Source organism: Strix aluco, chromosome 8 (assembly GCF_031877795.1).
Source record: "Strix aluco isolate bStrAlu1 chromosome 8, bStrAlu1.hap1, whole genome shotgun sequence".
NCBI lineage: Eukaryota > Metazoa > Chordata > Aves > Strigiformes > Strigidae > Strix > Strix aluco.
This window is the reverse complement of record NC_133938.1, coordinates 24,415,134-24,440,493: the sequence shown is the minus strand read 5'-3', so window position 1 is coordinate 24,440,493 and position 25,360 is coordinate 24,415,134. Positions and strand designations below refer to the sequence as shown.

Here is a 25,360-nt window from a genome sequence, read left to right as displayed (position 1 = left end):
GACTAAATCCCTGGGAGTTGCTGCTGTTTTCTCTGGCAGTGCGGGTGGTGTGGCTGTGTCTCCGCTCCCGCGGCTCCCCGGGCTGCCTTCCTCCCGGGGCCGGCGGCTGCTCCGCGTCCCTCGCCCTCCCGCCGCCCGGCGCTCCTGCCTCCCAGCCCTACAGCGGGCTGCCCCGGGCCCGCCCGCGCCTCCCGCCGCCCGAGGGCCGGGGCGCAGCCTCAGCGGCCGCCCCTCTGCGGCCAGAGCGGCTTCCGCCGGGCCTGGGCAGCGAGCGGCGGCGGCGGGCGCGCGGGCCTGAGGCGCAGCGGGAGCGCGGGGCCGCGCCCCGCCGGCTGCGGGCCGCGGGAACGGGCCGAGCCTGGCCGCGGCCCTTCAGGTACCTTCAGGGAGCCGGAGGGTGGGTGGCGGCCAGGCGGCGGCGGAGGTGGCCGCTGAAGGGGTCCCGGTCGTGCGGGCCCGGCCTGCGCGTTGTGCGGGCCGCGGCGCGCTGGTGGCGGTGCCCTGGCGAGGAGGAGCGGTGGGAGCGAGCAGGGGGCGGGAAGGCTGCGGCTCCTCTCCCGCCGAGGGGTCAGCACCGAGGTGAGGCGGAAGCGAAGCGGCGGGAGGAGGCCCGCGGGCTCTCCGCTGCTCAGCGCTTCGCCGCTCCTGCCTCTGGGCGGGAGGCCTGGCCGTGCCCCGGAGCCGGCCTGCGCCGGGCGGGCCGCGGCCTGCCCAAGCCCCGCCGAGCTGCGAGCGGCGCGGCTCCCGCCCCGCGGCGCGGGCAGGGCAGCAGCAGCCTCCCTGCGGGGCTTGCCGGGGTGTCTGCGGGGGGAACGGCGCCGGGCCCGTGTCTCGGGGCCTGCAGCAGTTCTGCGCTGCGGTATCGCCTTTGGCCGTGCTGAGCTCCGCGCTGCTCCGCCGGCAGCTGCAGCCGGTTATACCCATCCAGTCGTATCACACAGTTTAATTCTTGCGTGTTCTTGCCAGTGTTTTCTTTGGGCAAAAAATAACGTGAGTGAAGTTTAACCTGCTTAATGGAGAACTGAGTTTTTAAACGCCACCGGAGAATGCTTTTTTTCATGTTGTAAGATTGTTTCAGGTTTTTTGCACAGCATGTTACAACCTGAACTAAATATCTGATTTTCTTGTTACGCTTAGCGATACAGGATGCTGTTTCCTTTGCTATTGTGTGCAGTTGTGCTAACAGGGAGTGGTAAAGTTCAAGATGATGAATGGATTGACCCCACGGATATGCTCAATTACGATGCGGCATCGGGAACAATGAGAAGACCTTACAAGGTAGAAAAAGAAAGGATGCGTGAATACGGGTCCCTCCCAAACAGTCCTTCAGCTCTTGCTGTTGAAAGATTGCCCTTAAATCATGACATTAGAAAATTATAGAATTATGGTCTTTCTAAGGTTTTATAATGTTATATCTGAATCTGTACACAGGAAAGTGTTGTGTCCGTTGTTAAAAATGCAAGGGAAAAAAAGTGGTCTATATTATTGTAAATAATTAGCTCAGGGCCTTTTACTAAGTTTCTGTTGCACACTGATCAAGTCACAGGAACTGTGCTTTTTGTGTTTTCACAGGTGGTGGTTGATTTCTGTAGGTTGTGGCTCCACAAGTTATTTCTCTTGAGAATTACTGACTTAAGTAGCTCTTGTAGTCTCTCAAGCATAGTGTTAAAAATCTTGAAAATTAAGTTCCTAGTTGATAAAAGTTGGGGGAGTTAAGGTTAACGTTTATGTTTTACTTGAATTATCCATTTCCCCAGCACTGTGGGAATAAAGCCCATATATTGTGTGGGATTATTATGAAAGTTAATGGTGTTTTGTAATGCTGGGCATCAGAGTTTTCAGAAGGAAAGTCAGAATAGGTATTGAGTGTTGTTCATGAACATTGAGGAGAAGGTGAAATATGAAAAGCTAGTTTTACCAAGGTTAATCATCTCGGTTGTCTTGTACGAAGGGTGGACTCTACATATATCATGAGATGCAAATTGTTTATCCAGGACATCTGTGTACACGTGGCACTGCAAACTGTGGTTGGTTGTGGGGCATCCTTGATTTTTGTCATTCTTCAGCTGTCAAGTTTGGTTTTGCAGTCTTGAATAATACTATTTTAACACTTCAGAACATAATTTTCTGAAGTTTAAAAAATGCAGACTGCATTATTTCTCTCCACAGAGTTCCCCTTCAGCCTCCACCTGCCCCATGTCCACCTGATAGTCATTAGCATCCCTCAAATTCAGTAGCAGGCTTTGGAGTCTTTAAACTTGATGCCTAACTGGTTTGGCTTTTGTAAAAAAAATATTAGGAGCTTTACTGTTGTCTCCCACGAAAATGGAACTGCATCTTGAAGGAGAAAAATGATTGCTTTGGGTTAATCCACCTTTCCAGGATTTCTTTTCTGCTCTGCAGTGAGAGATTTTAGGTAGGCAGGCTGTGTGGGCCAACTCAGTCCTCAAAACCAAACTTTGTATTGGCAGGAGTTCACTGATTAGTGTGATGTTGCGCTTCCTTTTGGAGACTCTCCTCAATGTGCATATCTGGTTGTGTAGAAGCAGCATTGCTAAAACTAACCCTGAGCAATTAACAGGAAAAATGGGATGTTTCAGAGTGAAGAGGGAACACGAAAGGCAAGGCATGCACCCAGAATGGGGCTTTGTGTTTACTTTCAGTCTGGCGGGTGACATGGCCAGCTGGGCTGGGAATTTGACTGGCTGAAAACTGCCCCTTTGCTTGCTGAGTCGGTTTCTAGCCGGATGATTATCTAATCTGATGCAGTGTGTGGCTCGCCAGCACTCAGAGGAGGGGAAAGGGCGTGTGGGGGAGCAAAGGGCAAGACCTCACCTTCTGAGGTCAGCATGCATTTAGATAAACTTAAAGCAGTTGTCTGTTCGGAACCTAAAATAACAGCACAGAGGTATCTGGAGCATCCTTGGGAGAGTATTAGCAGCAAAGACCAACAGAGTTTTTAGGTCCTTTCGGCCTTTTTAAGTGATCTGATTGTGTAAGTGTAACATGGCATATTGATCAATTTATTTGATTCTAAAAATATGTGTTTTTCTTATGTAATTTTAGGCAAACTATCATGACTCTGAGGATAAGACTGTAGATACAGTCAGTACAGAAATCTTACCAAGTTGTTCCAGGGAAGTAGATTCCTTGCGACAGAAGGTTTGTTATGGAACTTCAGAATATTTTCCAGCCTTTTATGGTTTGTGCTTTCTGATGATGCTTTTGTGGATAGTACGGAACAGGTGAATTGCTGGCATAATTTGTGAGAGAACATGCATTATGTAGGGGGAATCTCTTTTTTCAGAGGAGAGACTGGAAGTGGTTTAAACTCAATACCAAATTGCTGCTCTGCCTACCAAAGTCTGTTTCCTAAAATGTTTTGTAGCGTAACAGACGTTGATGGGAGCTACGTGCTTCTGTCCGGTGTGAACAGTTTAAACATGGTGTTGGTGTTACACCATGCTGCCAAAACCTAAGAAACCCGACCTTTCATTTTCCGGTTGTTCAGTTCTGTTGGATTTTAAGGGGTGGGTTGTGGGCGCACAGAACATGTTTGTGGCTGGCTGACCGTAATGTGCAGTGCTGCAGCTCTCTGAAGTTGCTGTTAAGACCCCCACGCTGCTGCTTCCTCTGGCATCAGGAGGATGTAGTGATGCTTCTGTAGCTACTGGGGCTCTTGTTTCCCTCAGCCATTTGGAGACCCAATGGGATGTATAATTTTAACAGAGTTACTTCCTATGTTTTACAGTTCTCTCTTTTTCTGATGTTAAACTTAAACTTCCAGTTCTTTAGTTTTTTTCTAGTCCTACTGAGGTCAGTATTCAAACCATCTTATTAGCAGATCTGAAATCTCCAGTACTGGCCAGCCCCGTGGAATGTAGTATCTTCAGCAACTGCATACGCTTTTTATCTGGTGTACTAACCGTGGGATTGTTGCTAAACTAAAGAAATGTGCCTCTGTTAATCCTGAGTTTAATGTGTTGGTAGTGTTTTATTTCTCCTATGAACAAGCTGATTTGAGCAAGAAGTGAATAAAATGTCTTTACGTTGCAGATTGCAGAATGTGAGAAGAGGAATGCCAAATCACATGAAAGCCGTAGCTTTTATATTTTTAAGCGATACTTGAATAAGATTTTAAATGAAGCTGGAAAACTTGGCCTTGTAAGTATTTGAACAGTCATTAAAAATTAATTAGAATTCATATTCCTACTTTATGTGTTTTTCATAGTTAGCAAGTATTGATTATTCTGACATACTTTAAATTTCAATTAAAATGAAGGGAACTGAATTGCAAAAGAAAAAATGATCTAAGTTTGTGTATCCAGTGTTGCTGTTAGTTAGCAGTGTTTGCTCAGGAGACACAGCTGCCGTTTGATCTGTAAAGCATCCAGAGGAGGACTATGTGAATTCAGAGTATGTATCTAAATACCTGTTGCTGGGATGCAGCTGTAGTAGTACCCTGTTCACTTCATGTTAATGGTTGTTAAACTTGAAAGAGCCAGATTTTGCTTATTTGTTCATTGTAGAACTTTTAGGCCTTTGTTTTAGACTCTGCCACATGAACCAGCTACTAGAAATAGTAGCATATTGCAGTTTGCATATAAGAACAACCTCACTACTTTATTATAATGTCTGTGGAGATCTTTTTTTTTCTATTCAGAGATAGAAGAATGTATTTTTAGCAATAAGCAAAATGAGTATTTAGCAAGGAACATTATACTTAGCAATGTAAAATTTCTTATTTCAGTATTTAATAGGTTCTATCTGTATTGCCCAGCCATGATCAGAACACACATAGTGCATTAGTAGTTATTACTTGTTAATGAGAAGTGGTTCTAAAATTTTAATAACAGGTAAGATAACTCACTTCATAGTTTAGATTTTTGCTGTAGATTTTAAGGAGTACAAACCAGCTGAATTTGTGTTTTATATAGCTTAGAAGAATGAACTAAAAAGTTATAGAATCATACTGTGCTCGCTGTCCCATGTCTTCATCCTGCAGTCTGCTTCAAAAAGGTGCTGGTACATAATGAGGGTATATAATCAGGTTTCTGCATAGGGATACAGTTTTTCCTATGTTCTTCTATTTCCAAATAACCAGCTTTTAACCATTGTTTTACTTTGCTTTTAATTCAGCCTGAGGAAAATGTGGACCACGTCCATTATGATGCTGAGATCATCCTTACAAAACAGACATATTTGGAGATTCTCAGGTTTCTCAATGAGGAAACTTGGCAGTCAGGTGCCGTGGATGATGCACTTAGTGACATTTTGATCAATTTTAAGCACCATGATTATAAAGCTTGGCACTGGAGATTTGAAGACACTTTTGGAATTGATCTATATAATATGTTTCTGGTAAGAGAAGATTTTTGTTGTTGTTTTTTAATTGCTGTTTTCTACAGTTTCTTTGTGCAAGTCTAGCCAATGAATATTACTATCTTATCTCCACATGTAAAGCAGTTCTTTCCATCGTACTTAGAGCAGGTTACTCTTTTTGTTTCATGGTTGCTCAAGGTAGAGGTGACGTATTCACCTGAAGTAAGAATTCAAGTTCTTTATTCCTGTGGTCATCGTTACTTATTGTAGATTTGCGGGTTTTTTTCTGGTATGTTTTCTTTTTTCTCTTCCTGTCTTTTATGTCTGTTTTGTGTGACTCATTAGACCCTAGTACTTCCCTGTCACTTAAACCGACAACTTGTGCACTGTAAATTTTCCAGGTTTGTCTCTTGTCCAAATAGATGCTGAAGCTGTTGGCTTCTGCAGGAGTTGAAATATGTTTATACTGAGACAAGTATATATTTGAGGTCTGAGATTTTATAGGTTAGAGGTTTTTGTGAATTTTATGAAAAAAAATATATAGTGTTGAAGAGCATGACTGTGAAAATGTAATATTCTCTAAAATGGAATTACAAGGTGCTGAGGATCTATAATCATAGTATAGTTTGGGTTGGAAGGGACCTTTAAAGGTCATCTAGTCCAACCCCCCTGCCATGGACAGGGACATCTTCAACTAGACCAGGTGGCTCAGAGCCCCGTCCAGCCTGGTTTTGAATGTTTCCAGGGATGGGGCATCTACCACCTCTCTGGGCAAGCTTTTCCAGTGTCTCACCACCCTTATTGTAAAAAATTTCTTCCTTATATCTAGTATAAATTTACCCTCTTTTAGTTTAAAGCTATTACCCCTTGTTTATTGCAACAGGCCCTGATAAAATGTCCCTCCCCATATTTCTTATCGGCCCCCCTGAAGTACTGAAAGGCAGCAGTAAGGTCTCCCCAGAGCCTTCTCTTCTGCAGGCTGAACAACCCCAACTCTCTCTTCATAGGAGAGGTGTTCCATCCCTTTGATCATTTTTGTGGCCCCTCTGTAGACCTGGTCCAACAGGTCCATGTCTTTCCTGTGCTGAGAGCTCTAGAGCTGTACACAGGACTCCAGGTGGGGTCTCACCAGAGCGGAGAGAGGGGCAGAATCACCCCCTCAACCTGCTGGCCACACTTCTTTTGATGCAGCCCAGGGCATGCTTGGCTTTCCAGTCTGTGAGCACACATTGTCGGCTCGTGTCCAGCTTTCATACACCAGGACCCCCAAGTCCTTCTCTGCAGAGCTGCTCTCAACCCCTTCATCCCCCAGCCTGTACTGATACCGACGGTCGCCCTAACCCGGGTGCAAGATGTGGCACTTCGCCTTGTTGAACCTCACAAGGTTCACATGGGCCCACTTCTCGAGCTTGTCCAGGTCCCTCTGGCTGGCATCCCGTCCCTCGGGTGTGTCAACCGCACCACTCAGCTTGGTGAGGTCTGCGAACTTGCTGGGGGTGCACTCGATCCCACTGTCTGTGTCACTGGTGAAGATACTAAACAGTGCTGGTCCCAGTACGGACCCCCGAGGGACACCACTTGTCACCAGTCTCCATCTGGACACTGAGCCGTTGGCCACTACCCTCTGGATGTGACCATCCAACCAATTCCTCACCCACTGAACAGTCCGTCCATCAAATCCGTATCTCTCCAAATTAGAGAGAAGGGTGTTGTGAGGGACCGTGTCAAAGGCCTTACAGTTGTCCAGGTAGACGACATCTGGTAGCTCTTCCCTTGCCCACGGATGCAGTCATTCCATCACAGAAGGCCACTAGGTTGGTCAGGCAGGATTCACCCTTGGTGAAGCCATGCTGGCTGTTCAAATCACCTCCCTGTCCTCCATGTGCCTTAGCATAGCTCCTGGGGGGATCTGTTCCAGGATCTTCCCAGGCACAGACGTGAGGCTGACAGGTGGGTAGTTCCCAGGGTCCTCATATCTACCCTTTTTAAAAATGGGTGCAATGTCTTCCTTTTCCCAATCACCAGGGACTTCACCTGGCTGCCATGACTTTTCAAATATCATGGAGATACCCGACAACTACATCAGCCTATTCCCTCAGGACTCTGGGATGCATCTCATCAGGTCTCCTCAGGTGGTCTCGAACCTGATGTTCTCTTACAGTGGGAAGGATTTTGCTCCTCCAGTCCCTGTCTTGCAGTCCATCTACTCAAGAGGTGTGGGAAGAGAGATTGCCAGTGAAGACTGAGGCAGAAGAGTTGTTGAGTACCTCAGCCTTCTCCTTGTTTGTTGTTGCCAGTTTGCCAGTCTTGCTTATTGGAGGGCTACGCTTTCTTGGACCTTTTTTTTCTGACTGCCATACCTACAGAAACCCTTTTTATTATTCCTTGCATGCATTGGCAAGCTCAGCTCCATCTGTGCCTTGGTCTTCCTGACCCCCTCCCTATACAACCGGGCAGTGTCCCTGCACTCTGCCCAGAATACATGTCCCTGCTTCCACTGCCTGTGGATTTCCTTCTTGCCCTTTAGATTGACCAGCAGGTCTCAACTCATCCATGCTGGTCTCTTGCCTTCCTTTCCTGGTTTCTTACAGCTGGGGACCAAGAGCTGTGGCGCTTTACGGAAAGCATCCTTAAAGGTCTGCCAGCTCTGTCCTGCTCCCTTGTACTAGGGGGTTCTGTTGACTAACTCCTTGAACAGCTGGAAATTTGCTTTCCTAAAATTGAGGGTCCTAACTTTATTCTTTGCCTGACCATATTCCTCGGGACTGCGAACTCTGCCAGTGCCTGAGCACTCCAGCCCAGGCTGCCTCCGGTCTTGACGTCACTGGTTAGCTCGCTTGTCTTTGTGACCAACAGGTCCAGTGTCGCCTCCCCTCTGGTAGGGCTCTCTATTATCTGGCTTAAGAAGTTATCCTCATTGCGTTCCAGGAGTCTCCTGGGTTGCCTACAGGTTACTGTGCTACTTTTCCAGCAGATGTTGGGGTGGTTAGAGCCCCCCAGCAGAACGAGAGCCCTGGAGCAAGGAGGCTTCATCAATAGCCCCGCCATGATTGGGCAGCCTGTAGTAGACACCAACCACAAGGTTCCCTTTGTGTCTCGGTCTCTGATTCTTACCCATAAGCTTTCAACCTGCTCATGCCTGTTCTTCAGAGACAGCTCTGCACACTCAATCCATTTCTTCACCCCTTCTCCTGTCCCTTCTGAACCACCTGTAGCCATCAATAGCCACACTCCAGTCGGCTGAAGCTTATCCCGTCAGATAAGCTGAAGCTGTCTGAATAAATCTTTACAATTCGGAATATGCTAATGTGATCTTGAAAGTAGCCTGTCTAGTCTTGAGGGGGAACATGGAAGCCAAATGAAAAAAGCTGTCAGTAGTGTAACCTCGCTGTTAGGGGTCCTCAGGTGGAAAGAGACTGTAAAGTGCTTCTTTGAAGCCTCGCTGCTGTTAGCCAGACTTTGGTAGCTTTGTCCCTTAACCAAACTGCGGGAGTTGGCAGCAGTGGTTCTGTGGGTCATACCAGGCACATTTTACTCAAGCGCTGAATAATGTCAGTTTTGTAATGGTAAAGTACGGTAGGTAACATGATAAATACCATAAGGAAAAAATAACTAAATATCACAAGAAACAAGCAACTGCAATGTAAGGCTATGATAGGAATGACTACTGGTAATACCATGAAACTTTTCTGCCTTGTATTGCTGCAGATACTTTGTGAAAGCAAGGAAGAATTCTCTCAACTGTTCTGTTCAAATTACACCAGTAAAAACAAGTTGAAAGTTCCTTCGTGTGTACTGGCAGTAAGCTTGGAAAATTCCAAATCTGGATCATCATTTTTTCCTGTTTTCTTTTTCAGATACTCTTGTGCTTAGTGTGCATTGTAATTGTAATAGCTACAGAGCTCTGGACACGTATTCATTCGTTTGTTCAGCTAAAACGTGTCTTATTAATAAGTTTCCTCATCAGTTTTGCATGGAATTGGCTTTACTTGTATAAGGTAAGTTGTTCTGAAATATTAATGGCTTTTAGGCTTCAGATTTTACAGTTATGGAGGGAGTTATGGTTATTTAGTGTCTTTAGTTAGTTTATATGAAGCAGTAATTGACCACAAAATAAATAAAGGGATGAGCATTTTATTTTGCATGTTGACAGGTGTACTAGGCGTAAAGAACAAAAAAAACCCCTGTCGACTTTTATCCTGCCACAAAGGTGCACAAAATTCATAAAGCAGTAGAAGTGTGATTTCACTGCATGGGCAAGGGAGATGTGAACTCTGTCTAAAGCAGCTTGTGGAAAGTTTATGGAAATTTATTGTGGGTTTTTTTTTTTCTTTCTACGGATTCTTTGGCTGAAACTGTATTTAACATGTGATAGACCAGAGATAAATGCTTCATTAATGGTGACAAAGTAGCTGACTGTACAATGGTATTGGATTTAACAAGGAGGAATTTATGCTGCTAGCTCATAGCCCAACCACAAAAGCTTGGGCCTCACATCTTGGCATCAGAATTTAACTGCAGCTTGTCAGGCCCGGGAGTAGTGGAGTGCCAGAGAGTAGGGTGGTCTGGAACACGAGTGGACTGCCACGCTTGAGTCACTGAAGAATGTCGGAGTTTTTCAACAGGTGATTTGACTTACTTTTTTTGCGTATCAGTTGCAGACTGTAAGGCAAAATTGTAATGAATATAGGTATTTGTTAATGGGATTTATTTTAAAAAATACAAGAGATTGTCCTGATGTTTTAATTCATAATTGCATGGCAGCTGTTTCTGTTTTTAATCCAGAAACATTTTAGGAAACAAGATTTCAGATTACTTTTGCTCTGAACTTGTATCTTTGAATATTGAAGTTTGCTCTTTTGTAATTCAGACTCCATTTGGAGAATAACTCAGAGGTAGCCATCTTGGTAGGTTTTATCCATTCCCAGGAAGTACTTAGAATTTAACTCTGTTAAATTGTTTAGGTAGCAAACTTCTCTTCATACAGATTTCCCCAGGCAATTATCCCAAACCTGCCATGAGCAAACATGGTTAGCTCAGGTGCAGTGCTGCATGGAGGCAGGTGTTATGTGCCCAGCGCCCCTTGTTTTATGTTTTACAAGTCTTCTTTCTCTTCTCCTGCAGCTGGCCTTTGCGCAGCATCAAGCAGAAATTGCAAAAATGGGGCAGTTTGATAACATCTGTGCTGAGAAGTTGGACTGGCGGGAAAGTCTTATTGGTAAATACTTGTCTCATTATTTTATAATAGTATTTAAGATCATGAAATATTGAGTAATAGTATCCAAGAATACTCTTAATTTTTCATGAGTAGTACACTGAACCTTCTTCAGCAATACGTGATTATGCGGTTTTACCACTTTTCCATTCCACAAGACTTTATTTTCTAGGCCTTTGAAGCAGAGCAGATCACAAAACTGTTCTTGGAGCATGTCATGGTGTTACTTCTCCGTGGTGTTTTTGTTTATAACTTAATGCAACTCCCTTCCCCCAGTACCCCTCAGTGTTGTTTATTGAAGGTAGGAGGGCGGGATTCAAGAAGAAGATTGGATTTTTTCATCTTCCAGGCCTGTGAGTACAGTGGACTTAGAAATTAGTCTGTGACTACTTATTCAGTGTTGTTGTTTTACAGAGAAAGCTGAGTTTTTGCATTAGCTGTTATTTGTTATCCATTGCTATAGCAGCTAGATTAATGATGGCAACTTTTAATGAGTGCTTGTTATGGTTTTCCCTTTATTGGCAGAAATTGCTCTGTTTCTGTCAAATTTCAGTGGTTTATGTTCTGACTGCACTAAAATCAAACTACGGAAACACTGATGTCATAAATTACTCTTTTATGACTTAAAAGTGCCCTTAAGGAGTAAGACTTCCTGATTATAACTAAAATAGTCTCTTGAGAACTAGCAAGCAAAATACACATTTTTAATCTACTTGCAGCCTGCAGATGAGTAGTAACACTCAGAATTACTTCCATTTCAGTAGCTGTGGACAGAATGTGCTAGATAATAGTTCCCACAGATGAGACATTTTTCTTCTGAGGCTTCTAGGGACTAAGTTCATCTAATAGTCAAGAAAGTTCTCTAAACATGGGAAAACCTTGCTTTCTTCTCACTCTTTCTAACCTTCCTTCTCCTTCCTGCATCCCCAAGACTGGATAAACTACACTGCCAAGCTAATCTCAGATTGTAAAAAATAAATCTGAGCTTTGAACCATATCTAGAAGAGTTCTCTTCCATCTATAATTGAAATGCTACTTTTTGTATTACAACTCTGTCATAAAATACATTTTTAAAAAATAGTAAAAATGTGTCTCTGCTTTGACTACAGAATGGCTCAGAAGTAAGTGGACGTTTCAGGATGATCCCTGTCAGAAGTACTATGAAACTCTACTAGTAAATCCTGTTTTGCTGGTTCCACCCACAAAGGTATATGCCAAGCCTAAAGAGACTGTTCATGTTTATGTTTGTAATCAGTGACAACACTATATTTCTGTTTGTATTTTTCTAGGCGTTGGCAGTTACTTTCACCAACTTTGTAACTGAGCCTTTGAAGCATGTAGGACAAGGTATTGGTGAATTCCTCAAAGAACTTATGAAGGAGTTACCATTTTTTCTGCAGATTCCAGTGCTAATTATAATGGCTGTGGCTGTCCTGGTTTGTATACATTTATCTTCTATATAAAAGCTCTGTTTTATTTTTTATATATTCAACTTATTTATATTTAAGTATTATTATCTATTACATATTTATTTGTACTGCTGAACAGATTTCTTAGCACAGATGAAATTATTTCTACAAGGGAATTTTTTTCTTGACAAAATCTTTATAGTACAGTTGGTTTAGCAATTAAAATATGTAAGTTTGTTTTTAAACCACTTCTCTCCCCCACTCCCCAAGTGGGATAAAATAGCACTAAATTGCTTAAAGTCTTAGACTCTATGACAGGTTATTGCAGCTTAGTTCCCATTTCTTCGTCTTATACACAATGGTGCATATAATTGGCATTTTGTACACAAAAGCACTGAATTAGAGCCTTCAACATCTTTATTGTGGCACCAAAGATGAACTACATCCAGTCTGGCAGTTCCTGCAGTGTGGTCAGACTGCAGAAGGCTTGAATTTTATGGTAGCCATTCTGATCACCTGAGCTTTTCCTTCAGTGTTTTTCAGCTCTGTGACTTTGAATTCTGTGTGAAAACCACAGGCTGCAAATAGGTGGCATTTTGCTCCTTTTATTTTTTTTTTCTTTCCCTCCCCCAGGGTTTCTGCTACGGTGTAGGATCATCAGTGTCTATGTTAAGATACTTAACATCTTTTCAGAAGAAAAGTCTTCCTCCACCTGACAGTCAACAGGAGAAAATAGACTTTGGGCAATATGGTGGGAGTAAATCAGATGACTATTACTTGCAGAAGCTTCCTTACGTTTATAGAGGTCCTTATGACAGAGGAGATGCTCCTACGCGACCAGGAAATGGCAGCAGAAGTCTCAACATCACGCATACAAGCGAGGAGCCAAATACGCAAGTAGAAGAGTCTCACAAACCAGAACCTGGTGTATGTTAGTCCTGGTGCTCTTTCAGCTGGGATTAAATTTAATAGATTTCAGTGTCATCTGCTAGAACACATTTAAAACAACAAGCTTAACCCAGCTCTTGGGTAGAAAGGAGTTAAGGAAGTACCCGTTCTCTTATAGAACAGTTTAGTAAAGGCATCTTGGGCATGTTTTGTTCTGGAAAAATACTGTGCAATGGCCAACTGTGGCAGGAAACTGCTGAATTAAAACTCTTTATAGTAAAGACTTAAGTAACTTCTGTTGAGATCAGTACTTATGTCAGCCTGGGCAATGATTACCCCTAGAGAAAAGGTGGGGGAAAAAAGCAGTGCTGATGTTTCTGTAAACTGTAGAAAACTTGAAACAGACTTATACTCCAGAATGTGCTTATTTACATGTACTGTTTCCCCAGGGAAAAAAGAGAGCAGTCATGCTTTCAGGGAGTTCTGCCCCTTGAGCTGACCTGAAACAATAGATGCCATCACTTTGGATTGCTTGATTAATAGCTTATTATTAATTTTTACAGAATAGATTGCACACTGAGTCTGAAGTTTGTAGACTAGAAACAATCACAGCTGAAGAACATGCACTTGAGCAGCAGAAACAGGAGCCAGGCAAAGCAGAGCAAGAGACTGGAGAAAATAATGATCCTAATAAAAGCCTGGAAGGGAAAAGTTCTGCAGCGGGACCATGTGAGGAGAAGAAAAAGAGCAGTTCACGTGCCTCGCGGGAAGGAGACTAAGGAGGCCCCAAGCTCCAGCTGTAAGTTTTGTCTGATCTTTAGTTGTCACATACTCGCTCGTTCTGCTCTAGTTCTCAAACGTAGAAAAGTGAACATCAGTAAGCTGATGGGAACTCCTCTTTGGTCAGAGCATTAGGAAGCACAGCAGTAAGATGGGGCTTTAAAAACTTAGAGACTGAGTATATGTGCTATTTCTGAAATCTGAAATAAATGTGTTAAGACAATACAACTTTAATTAGCCAAGAAAATAGGCTTGTGGGTGTCACTGCTTGTTTTAAATGAAGTGTTGTGTAGTAAGTTTTGAGTAAAACTAGATACTCTGGTGGGAAAGCACAGATACTCTGTGATCTAGCAAACATAAGCCTAATCAGGTAACTGTCAAACAGCCTGAAGAAAAAGTTGCTGATATTTGTGTAATTCACATAAGGCTAATTGCAGCCCAACTAGAAGTCTCAAAACTATCTTTGGTTTATATTCTTTAAAATCAGTCTTAAGTAGAATTGCTTCTTGTCAGCTCAGTTCTAGGACAGCTTGATGATTTTCTTCTAGTTAAATAATTTACAGAGGAGGGAGTAGCTGATGGATGGGTTTTTTTAGGGCAATTCAAAGATGAACAGGGAATAGTAAGCACTATGTAAAAGTACTGAAGATCAGCACGATAAACCGATGGTAACATATGGGTTTTGGAAGAATATTCTGGCATTTCTCCTTAAAAGCAGAAGGAGGACAGTTTCAGTAGGAATCAATTTCAGTGCTAGAAAAAGCTGTGAGAGAATGTAAAATTTTCAGTAATTGTAAAATAGTTTGAACTATGTGGAGGCTGTGTCTGTTTAACTGTTCTTACAAGGCCATTTTACTCTGAAGCTAGTATTAACTGTAGATTCTTCTCTAGGGGTATAATACTTAAGTTAAAAATTTACATCATTTATTAACTCCTGAAGTGAACAGTTTGCCACCGTTGGTGTTAAAAGCAGTGGCCTCTAACTCAAGATACCTACACTTAAAACAACATCTAGAACTACCTCAGTACAGGTATCTACCGAGGGGAAGACTAAGTTACAACTGTTGTTCCCAAGAACTACCCCAGCAGAGCACGTCCTTACCAAGAGAAGGAGGAGTAGTTCAGCTCAAGTAATAAGCAGCACATATGTTTACTGTTTGTAACATTTTAAAGTCACTTACTGCAGCACTTACCTGACATCTGTGGTCTTTCGTGGCACGTACCTATCACCCCTGTGATTGCCCGGTGGACATGTACCACACGATCTACAGAACAGCATTGGCAGCTGTTTCTTAAAAACAACTGTGTCGTCTTAAAAATTATTCTGACTGTAAAATGGCACTGAATAATACTGGAAACACTTAACTAAATATTGCCAAAAAACCCTGGCATGTTTTGAAAATACTATTTTTGTGTTAAACAGAAATAAAACTAGGGGGTTTTTTGTTTTTTTTTTTTTAAATAAAAGTGACAGCAGAAACAGCATGAAGACACAAAGACAGACTAAGTAGTGAAGTTATTTCTCAGTATTTTTTTTTATTTTTAAAAAAGTATAAAAGAAAAAAACAGGACCTTTTTCCAGGGAGGTACAAATCAGAAAAAAAAAAAATATCAAGTTTTCTTTAAAAAGAACATACAAATTTAGGTCTTACACTAGTTGAGACAGTGGTAGAATCCACACATTAGCAATGAGAATACCTTGACAGGGAAAAAATTTCCTATTAATGTTCATAGACTAGAGGCAGTTAAGAGGGAGATACAGTAATCAGTATCTCGGACACTGCTAAAAGCAGCTGCCAGCCGCCAAGAGCAGCGGCAACTCTAACTACTGGTCACGAGTGTGATGCTGCTGCGATTTATACAAAAAATTGTTAGAAAGGGAACAAAACTACTAATTGCAGTCTTCTGTAAAAAGGCATGTATGTTTTTCCAGCAAAGAAGAAAGATACCTAAGATGCTACTGTACAGTACGTGCCTGTTTATTTCTTCAGCTAGGATTTGGTCCCTTTATACTTGAGGGTAAATGGACTCTTTGTTCATCCATTCTCTTAGCTTGCGATCGCAAAATCAGGCTGAAAAAGTCCTCATCTGGCACAGTTGGTCCTTTTGCAGATCCTGGAGGAGCACATCTTTGATCATCCAGTCTGGAACCCTACAGACAGACCAAGCAATAAAGCTGCATATTTACAGGAATATAATAAGTGAACAATATAAGTGAAAAAATTACTCAAAGCTTTTGTTTTCAGATTTAAAGCTATTACAAGGCTATAATTTGCAAGTTTAGTTTGAAGTTAAACTTCTCAAATGAAATTAGTAAGTCAAAAGTGCATGTTTAGCACTGTTCAAATGTATCTCAGAGTAACAGCCCCAGTTTGGTTCTTGTTCATATTGCAGAACGAGACTTAAGTATACTTTGTGCAGAAGTACATGGTATTTCTAGTCCCATACAACAGAAAATGGAGTTGTCTTGCTTTCCTTATACAGGGAGTAAAAAATAGCCACACTTGTCAGATTTGGAAAGGCAGTCTTGAGTTTTCCTCCAAACTCAAGATGTGAGTCAGGTATGTTTTGATCGGTGTTACAGAGCAGTTTGAACAGCTCTGAGAGCGTGTCTGTGCTCCTTTCACACACTGGCCTGGTGTGTGAAAGAGAGAGGATGGACCTTGGACAGAGCCATCTTTGAGACAAAAAGCTTCAAAAGTCAGCTACCCTTTGGTGCTTCTGTTTACAGCAGTAGCATCTGTAATGACCGAGGGGATTACATTTTTCCCTTCCTTTCTCAATAAGCACCGTCAGTCATTGTGTTACATTTGCTACATACAGTGCACGTGAAGAGACAAAATCTGTCAGATTAACCTCTAGATTCTTTGCTTGACTCAAAGTAGCAAACAGACAAGTAGCTAAAACAGAACATGATATTTCATCAGGCTGAGGAACACCACCATTGTAGACTCAAGCCCCAGTGCTGCTTCACCCTCAAGCTAATGTACTTACTTACCTTTGGAGTATCTGAATTTTGTATTTTGAGATCCTTATCAACCCATCAAGTAAAACACCAAGTCTTTTTAATTAAACTCTCTTTGGTCTAATTGGCATATAAACCATGCTGTAATTGGCAATCAGACACCTCACTTGTGTATTGCCATGAAATATATTTAAACTTAACATAATTGGAATGATGATCGCTATCACCATTAAAACTTTGATACTGAATTCTTTAATTTGGTAAGTTAGGATTCCTGGTATATCAGGTGCCCTCCCAACAAGCCAGTTCTAAACACTTTTTTCTAAAAGCATTTTACGTACTCCTTTTAATAGCCTCAGTTGTTTTCCTCCACCTTTTCAGCATTTGTTACTTTAAATGGTTAACAGGTATAAATACCAAAAATGGACTTACTAGACACTGGATAATTTAGAAAAAAAAAATCAAAACGAGAAAGAAATCGTAAAAAAAAAAAAAAATCCTAATTTTGTCTTCTTGGTGTTCTTCCTTATCTGCCAAATCGATTTGTATCTTGAAAACACATGATAAACACAGTGGCTTATTTGAAGAAACTGAGTAGCAGGATGCACAAATCAAATCCCCAAAGACTCAGAATCTGAAGATTTTTGTAAAAAACTTACCTGGCATTTTATCAAAATATCAAAGAAGTCGTCATCTAGTTCTCTGTTGTTACCTGCCATGAGGTGGCCCAGGACCGACTGACGGTTGTGTTGATTAAAGCGGAGTCCAGGGAGGTTACTGAAGCTGGCGCGTTGGTCATCCAGCCGGCGGCTCTGGGAGCTGGCAAGGAGGTCTAGAAATTCATCGGTGTGGGGTGAGACTGCCGAAGTAGAAAAGGCTGGGGAGGAGGAAAAAAAACAAGTTAGCCTAGAAATAAGTTCCTTTCTATAGAAAGACTTGCAAGCAAATCCATTTTTAAAGTAGCATTTGGCAGGAACTGAAGTCAGATACGGATTTTACTTTTAAAAAATTACATTTTCTCATTGTTTTAGGTGGAGTAGAGGATGTTGCCACTGAAGCAGCTGAGAATCTGTTCTTCTCCTGGAAGTAGCATCTCTGATCATCCATCCTGTTACTCTGGAATCGACTCAGCAGATCAAAGAACCCTTCATCTGCCATTGTCTCTCGACTGGTTTTCTGAAGAGGAGAGAAGAGTCGGGGGTATTTTGAATGCAAGGGTACCTAAAATGAGGACATCTGCATCACAGCTTCATTCCAGTAATATGTTTGGTATTTGTGTATCTGAAATCCACTAAATGAATTTTAGTCATCCATTTCTATAGCATTTATATGAGAAAGCAACAGTACTCTGATCAGTACAACTGGAGTTACTCCTCCTCAGCCATGAATCCACCAGAAACCCAAATGCCCATGAAAGAAAAAACCAAGAACAGCAACGAACAGTTTCCATCGTCTCCTCAGGTCTTTGGTCAAAAGCACTCCTCTCTCATTTAGAGCAAATGACTCCATTTATTTTTAGCTGACTTCTGTCAAGAGTGCAATAACCTTAAAAATACGTCAAAAATACCTCTCACTATCTGAATCAGAAAAACTAGATTTTTTTTTTAAGTTTGGAGAAGCAGGGTCTAGAAGAGACTAGAAATTAAATATATGTGCAAGCTGAGCTGTAACTTAAGAAAATCCACCGGGAAAAAAAATGTTCAAATAGTAGGAAAGGATTAAAGCTGGCACCACCCATGAGACAGCTGCAGAGTGGCAGATTCTGCATCATTTTACAGAGCCACAGTGTTTAAATCAAGTAAAACTGAAATGGACAGCTGCAGGACTCTCCGTTCTGCAATTTTGATCAGACAAAGATTAGTAAAGGCTATGATCTCCACAGCTCGCCAAACCTACCCTCTGAGAGTTTGGAAGTCGATGATCAATAGAATTACTGGCATCCTGCAAAACTTTGGAAGTGGTGCCGTTTTTGTACTTTTTGCCTTTTAGACGATTTACAAAATGCAGTTTTGCTGAAGGTTTGGCAACCAGTGGTTTCTGTTTAGCAAGAATCTCACTGTTCCAGTTCTGAACCTAAGAAAACAAGAGTCATGAAATTAAGCCTTCTGATTTTAATTATCTGTACTGTTACCTCTTACTTGCTGCTGCTTTTCCTCCCCAGATTGAAGCAGCTTTTATGTTATTTAGTTTACAGCCATGAGGATGTGAAGGCCTAGGTTTTGGTTCTCTTACTGGACATGTGATGATTGAGCTCTCGTTACCTGAAGCAGGTTAGTAGTGTTATGGGTCAGTCTTATAACTGACCTGTAGTGTGACACCTGACTGATGAAAATGTGGTCAAATAGTTTTCCTTGCTGACTGCAGTGCAGGGAATGTAATTCATGTGAATGTTAAGATGCAGACATAGCTGGCATTTTTCACCTGACATTCTTATAATTGGAAAGAAAAAAAAAAAATTCATAGTTTTACAAAGCACTAGAGCAAAACAAACCCTTATATAAACGCCAGTGTTCTCTAAGTCCTTGATATACACAAAATTCCCAGTAAAGATTGAAAAGGAAGAGGGAGAAGAATGCCAGCACAAGAGCAAAGAGGACTAATCAGCTCCTTTTACTATAGAACAGAATGGACAGATTTTCCCTAAATTCTCTTTTAAAATAAACAGAATCATCCACAAAATCAACAGCTTTATCTACAGCTGGCAAACTCTTACAATAACTAAATAAAACGCCGTTTTTTTCTTGATTCAACATCAGAAATTGTGAACAGAGTCACAAATCTTTCAGCAACACTGCCTACCCAAACGGATTGCCTTATTTAAGATCAGCACACAGATTCCAACGCCGAGAAGATGGCATCCCACACAATCAAACCATACTGCCAGTGTCATACATTGTTCTATACATCAACAACATCTATGAAATGAATTTTTAGGATCTGCTAAGTAAGTGTCTTGAAAAAAGCCCTTCCTAAGAGCTAAGCTGCAATACTAGGTTAATCCATATGAAACATTTTAGTATATTTAGGGCACAGACTATTACAAGGCTATGTACTTTGTAAAGATACCACAGATAGATTCAGAGAGTAAGAAAAGAAAATACAGCTGACACTAGCCAAAAGCTTAGAGGTTCCCTGCAGAGAAAATCACCCTGCACTAAACCCAGGGTCTTTTCATAATCAGTACACAAAGAGGCTCCTGAGCATCAGTGCTGACTTCAGCTGTACCAACTGTCCAGATGTAAGCTTTGAGATTTAAGTTCCTATTGATAAATGTGATGGCAGCCTTTGCATCACTTGGAGATGGGAATGAGATATCTTGCTATGGAGGGAAAAATAGCAATTTCAGTCTGCCATGGGAGTCATTTAGGTAGAACTGCAACCCAGCATTTAAAGGCAGACAGAATTTGAAGGAAATCTCGCAAAGATTGACACAAGGATTTTAATCAGCAACTCCCAGAGATTTCTCTGAGCTTGGGGGGAAGTTACTTTACCTATCTGTGACTCAGTTTCAGCATTTTGGGAATTGCATCCTTACTCAGGATGGATGTTGAAACTCCTAACGGCTTGCAAGTTGGTTGAAATCCCAAAGTGAAAAACACAACATGTATTTTAAGTGCCTATAAAATTACTGTAACCAAAGAAAAAACGTTCAGAACAGCTGAGCTAAAGCTTAGGAATTTCACTCCGAATCACTTTCACACTGCACCCTCAAACCACTTTTAAAAAGGAGATGCAAGGAATTCCTTTGATGCACACTACAGGACACCAATTCTTTCTTATTTGAGGGGAATAAAGCAAGCTTTCCACAAGCCGTTAGAAGCATATATAGAAGATGTAGACTGTTACCTACATGACAAAATAGTATTTGTTAGAATTGTTAAAACTTGCTTTTACCTAACTCTTATGATCAACTAAAATCAAAAGGGGATGCAAATGATGCATCAGCATTCTTCTACGTTCCTTCAGAGTTTTTAAAAGTATAAAACTTCCAACTATTCGTAACTGTTGAAGTTAAACCCTTAGAAACATTTCATTGCAGTTTCACTGGCAGAAAAGAAAGAGGAAAGTGCCAACCTTTTCTGGTGTTAATTTCATAAGTTCCATGTTCTCCATACTGTGGCGACGTCCTACTCTCGGTCTGGTACCTTCAAGAAAGAATCAAGTTCATCTTTTTATCAGGAAGATTTATGGTGTCACTTCCAAAGCTGTGGCTGTATTCATCTAAGTTCCAAGGTACAGCAGTTCTGAGTTCCAAAATAGTGCAGAGAATAAATAATCACTAGTAAAAGCAGCCTTCAAAACCACACTGATCTAAGCTACGTAAAGTTGATTTTATGGGACATGAGAGAAGGACCATGGATCTTTGAACAGAGGAACATCAAATGAACTGGGTCCTACTGTAACCCCCAGTGTCGCTAAGGTGGTAGGAAGAAAAAAAGGAAAGACGTAATTTGGCAGCAGATAGATAAATCTCCCACATCATTAAAAGGAAAAAACCAAAAGGGGGGGGACACGCAACACAATTAGAAGCATCACGTGAAGAAACTAAGCAGTAACCTGTGATTCACAATGTAAATCCTCCAGAAAAGGAGGAACTGAACACCTTTTTCTGCTGGGGGGTGGGGGGGAAGCCAGCACACTCAACCATCTGTAGTCCGAGAACAATGCAAAGAACAGGTTATTTTTGAAGTTCACTGTTAGAAAGTATTGCGGAAATGGGCACGTACCATTCAAACTGTTATCTACCACATGGCTTTCTGACATCATGGAGTTGTTTGTACTGTAGCTTAATCCAAGAACCATTTGCAGATCTGAGAGATTAAGCCTAGCAGTGAGTTCCCCACTTCTATCGCCTACCTGCAACCACATAAACGAAGCAGTTCTATTACTTTAACAAAATACACACATATGCAAATATGAAGCGAACCTTGTCCCCTAGATTTCTGAGAGAAAAAGGCTGAAAAAGTCTTCCTTGTGGAAAACAGAGAATCATCTTTTTAATGAAGTATGTAACAACTAAAAGGTGCAAACCAAAGCCTGAAATAACCTCTGCTAGGCTATTGGATTCCCTGCTGACATTATCGGAGGTGGCACAAGAACTAAGGAACTAGTTGCAGTGAGACATGGCTGAAATAATTTGGAATCATCCATCTCAGAAGTCATTCAAAATCCATTCCAGAATTAAAAATCACAGGCGTGGACACACCTCCATCAAAATAGCTGCGTTAGTGAGAGGAAAAACCAACAGCAACACAGGTGGAATGTGATAATCGTACCTCTCTTGAAATCTCCAAGTGCCTTTCTGCAAAATGCATAGCTTGGTCATGATTTCCCAGAGCAGTATATGCGTTCCCTAAACTCCAGCATGCTCTTCCTTCACCGATTCTGCAAAAAATAAATACATTTTCAATTATACCTTTACTCACTGAACACTAGGGGTCAGGTTTTCATAGTATTGCCACAATAAGACTGCTGTGCCAAGAAAAATGAAGGCTATCATCAGAAACCATTCCAGCACCAACATGTTAAGTATTGTATTTAAAGGAGTGTGATCTGGGTATAACAATAAATATGAGCAAACCTAATAAAAAAATTTTTAAGCTCACAGCAAACACATCACTCACTTTTGCAAGCATGGAACATTTTACAACCTACTTTGCTTTTTCCTCAGATCGCATGCTGCCTTATTCTTCGTATATTCTGCTATTGAGTTAGAAGTGCATTTAAAAGTTGCAAAAAAATTTTAGTTGTACCCAATGTTATAAAAAAGGCCTTAGAAATCATGATTGTAAAATAAGTGTTACTTGCTACTGTATTTCCTCATCCCTTCCCATATTCCTAATTTGTAGAAGGTATGCAAAATTATTATAATGAAGTAATGAAAAGAGAGATCTACTTTTCCTTAATTTACAAAGAAGGTGCTGACAGAAGTAGGTACAATCATTCAATTCCTCTTTCAGCTCAGACTCATTACCTGCAATACTTTCATGAGTATTTTTTTCCCCATATGAAAACTGGAGCCCAGCATTGTAGGGAATTCACATTCATTCAGCTGTCATATACAGAACAATGACAGCAAAGTTAGAGGCAATGGGATTTGGTTTCAGTGTCACACATACATGAAACAATCTCTTAGGGCTTACTTATCGTTTAATTCCTGAGCAATCATAAGGTGTTTCAAATGATAATCAATTGCTTTTTCATAGTCTTGAAGCAAAGTGTATGTGTTCCCGAGGCTGTAGCAGGCCTGTGCTTCCACAGCTCTGTCCTTAAGCTGTCGAGCCAGCTGTAACGTCCTCCTGCAAGAAGGGGTTAGTCACCTCAGAAATCACTGTAAGGAACAGTTTTTAAAAGTATACTTGTGCAACTAAAAATCAATTATACAAATCAAACAAATTAGGACACTGGGCTGGCAAATTAGCTGCTATAAATTACTATCTTGTAAACTCTCACAAGATTTTAAGCGTCTGTTTTCCCTCCACTGCAACGTATTTCCATTTACTTTATATTAGAAAGCAGACTGATCCCTCAGTCAGCATCTTCTGATTTTAATTTATTGCTTCATCAATAATTTATAGCGGTTTTCCTGACAGTATGCACTTCAAACAGTTTAGTACCAGCATTACAATAAATACTGTATATTCCCCATCAATATGAGCAAGACAGACCCATAACCGCCAAGCGAGCCTACCTCTGCTAGGTAAGAATTTGAGTGCTAAGAGCAATGTGCTCAGTATTGAGGCTTTTTTCCCTTTTCAAAAAGAACAGGTAAGCTCTGAAATCCACGTAAGATGTTAGTAACACCCGTACTCAGTCTTTGTCGAGCTGGTATTTTCCCAAGTTACAGCAGCCACTCTTTAGTGGTGCAGAGATCAAGAAAAGAGTCATGATTGAAAATACAGACTAAATATGTCCAACCATGTTGACGTGCACCACCTATCTCAGTCAGTGAGTATACCCAAGACAACTACCCATCTCAGGTGTGTTAAAGTTACTCAGATCATTCCAGAACTTGGTAAGAGCTAAGACAGTAATGCTTGGTTCTAGAATAAAGGGGAATAAATGCCTATCAACAGAAAGATACCTACAGTGCTGAGAAGAATCTATTTAAATAACAAAAAAGTTTAACAAAAATAAATGCTGCCCCTCCCATAGAAGAACCAGAATAGTTAAACAACTAGGGAAAAATGTTATTTTTGCTAAACAAATGCAGCTCTTTTCTAAGTATATGTTGAAGAGATGGCTATTCTACAGTGAACTAAAGTACCAGGCACAACAGAAGTAAACTGTACAAGAAGAGGTATAAATTATAAGCAGTCAACTAACTTGTAGTATTCAGAAGCAGTTTCAAATTCACCCAGGAATATGTAGGCGTTTCCAAGATTGCTGTATGCTCTTCTTTCCGCTGATCTATCACCAAATTCTTTTGCAATTAGAAGACGCTTTAAGATGTGAAATAATTGTGTTACTGACTCATTTTTGTAATTTGTAACATACATTTGTATAAAGGAATGCATGCTTAGTCTTTCCACCGCGTGTCTATACCTGTTCTTTAGGCCAACAATGCTTGAAAAGAACAAGCCAAACTTGAAGCTGTGCCATTAAGATTTAAACCCTGCATTAAAAAGCTTGCAACAAGATCCAACACAATACAGGTACTTAAGATCAGGAGCAACGGGTGATATTTTGCTAGAACAGAACTCCTTACTAGCATGTTGTTGTACCTGTTCATGGGCTAAAACTGCACTCCTGAAGTTGCCCAGAAGATAGTGTGTGTTTCCCAGATTTCCAAAGGCACGTCCTTGTGCTGCTCTATCACCCAGCTTTGTTACTATTGTCAGGTTTTCCCTGTTTTGGGGGAAGTGAGAAGGGAAAGAAGAGTGACTTAAGTGGGTTTTTTCCTCACAGTCATTTAAATAGTAAGTTTTTAAAAAATCCATTTATAGGACGAAAAAGGCAGAGGTATTCTACTTTAGCGTATTTTAATGGCCTTTATGCAACCATAAATCTTCCACTGAGTAGGAAACATTTCCTGTGAGATACAAAACTTAACTGCATTCTTAACTCAAGCTGGTGTGCTCACATCTGGCTACAGAGCTACATTATGTACAAGTATACTGAGGTCCTGTTGTTGTCTCAGTCTGGTTTGAAGAGTAATACTGGATTCTAACATAAGGGAAGGACTTACTAGGTAATCAGAAGTACACTAAAAATGAGGGCATAACAAAAAAATAGCGCATTCTCCAGTTTAAAAGGGAAAAAATTCACAGGTACCACTGTTCTGAATAGGAGCGTGCCACAGGTTAGTTCACGACACACAAATCTCCGACATTCTAATGAACTAGATGATCATGGCCTCTTAATCCCCAACATTTAAAGCTACTACTTACTCATAATAATTTGCAGCTTTTTGTAAAGCATTTTTCACATCATCTGGAAGTTCCCCTGGATCATGAGTCCCAGCACTAGCTACATTCTTCCCTTTAGAGTGATACACATTTCCCAGATTATACAGTGCTCTTGCTTCTCCAACCTAAACCAAAAGTAAAATAAGGCATTGAAATTTTATGCTTCAAAGTCTTGTGTGACAACTATTAGTACAATCCACAGATGGGAAAAAAAGCTTGTTAACTAGTTGTCAACATGTGCTCTGCCCATTCTGAACATGTTCTTATCATCCACCTTACTTCCACCCAGTCACATCCCTCAAACAAATTGTTTTGCATCCTACTTCCTTTTGAGGTGCAAGACACATCATAATTCTTGAGGACAATTATCATT

At 41.2% G+C, this 25,360-nt stretch overlaps 2 protein-coding genes across 7 annotated transcripts in view; one reads left to right on the top strand and one right to left on the bottom strand.

The window, feature by feature from the left end:
- The first annotated feature begins 257 nt into the window (after positions 1-257).
- CLCC1 (chloride channel CLIC like 1) lies at positions 258-17,892 on the top strand. 2 transcript variants are annotated; one of them, XM_074832701.1, is made up of 12 exons: positions 258-376; positions 1,138-1,278; positions 3,067-3,162; positions 4,057-4,164; positions 5,140-5,361; positions 9,180-9,320; positions 10,447-10,540; positions 11,647-11,744; positions 11,827-11,973; positions 12,580-12,873; positions 13,398-13,633; positions 17,611-17,892. In XM_074832701.1, the coding sequence occupies exons 2-11, from the start codon at positions 1,147-1,149 to the stop codon at positions 13,611-13,613; spliced, it is 1,548 nt and encodes a 515-aa protein (XP_074688802.1). In that variant the 5' UTR covers positions 258-376; positions 1,138-1,146; the 3' UTR covers positions 13,614-13,633; positions 17,611-17,892. The 2 variants fall into 2 exon arrangements, with proteins under 2 accessions (XP_074688802.1, XP_074688803.1); XM_074832702.1 differs by having other exon boundaries at positions 295-376; positions 1,175-1,278.
- The window catches only part of GPSM2 (G protein signaling modulator 2), a 30,910-nt gene continuing 20,675 nt past the window's right edge, over positions 15,126-25,360 (bottom strand). For 4 of the 5 annotated variants that reach the window (XM_074832689.1, XM_074832693.1, XM_074832690.1 and 1 more), the window contains 11 exons: positions 24,970-25,112; positions 24,304-24,427; positions 23,906-24,021; positions 22,723-22,878; positions 21,856-21,964; positions 21,307-21,436; positions 20,654-20,724; positions 18,476-18,652; positions 17,593-17,755; positions 17,239-17,456; positions 15,126-15,766 (listed from right to left, as the gene is read on the bottom strand). In XM_074832689.1, coding sequence (XP_074688790.1) covers positions 15,602-15,766; positions 17,239-17,456; positions 17,593-17,755; positions 18,476-18,652; positions 20,654-20,724; positions 21,307-21,436; positions 21,856-21,964; positions 22,723-22,878; positions 23,906-24,021; positions 24,304-24,427; positions 24,970-25,112 — 1,572 coding nt within the window. In that variant the 3' untranslated portion in view covers positions 15,126-15,601. The remainder of the gene's footprint in view (positions 15,767-17,238; positions 17,457-17,592; positions 17,756-18,475; positions 18,653-20,653; positions 20,725-21,306; positions 21,437-21,855; positions 21,965-22,722; positions 22,879-23,905; positions 24,022-24,303; positions 24,428-24,969; positions 25,113-25,360) is intronic. The other variant, XM_074832692.1, reaches the window with a different exon arrangement.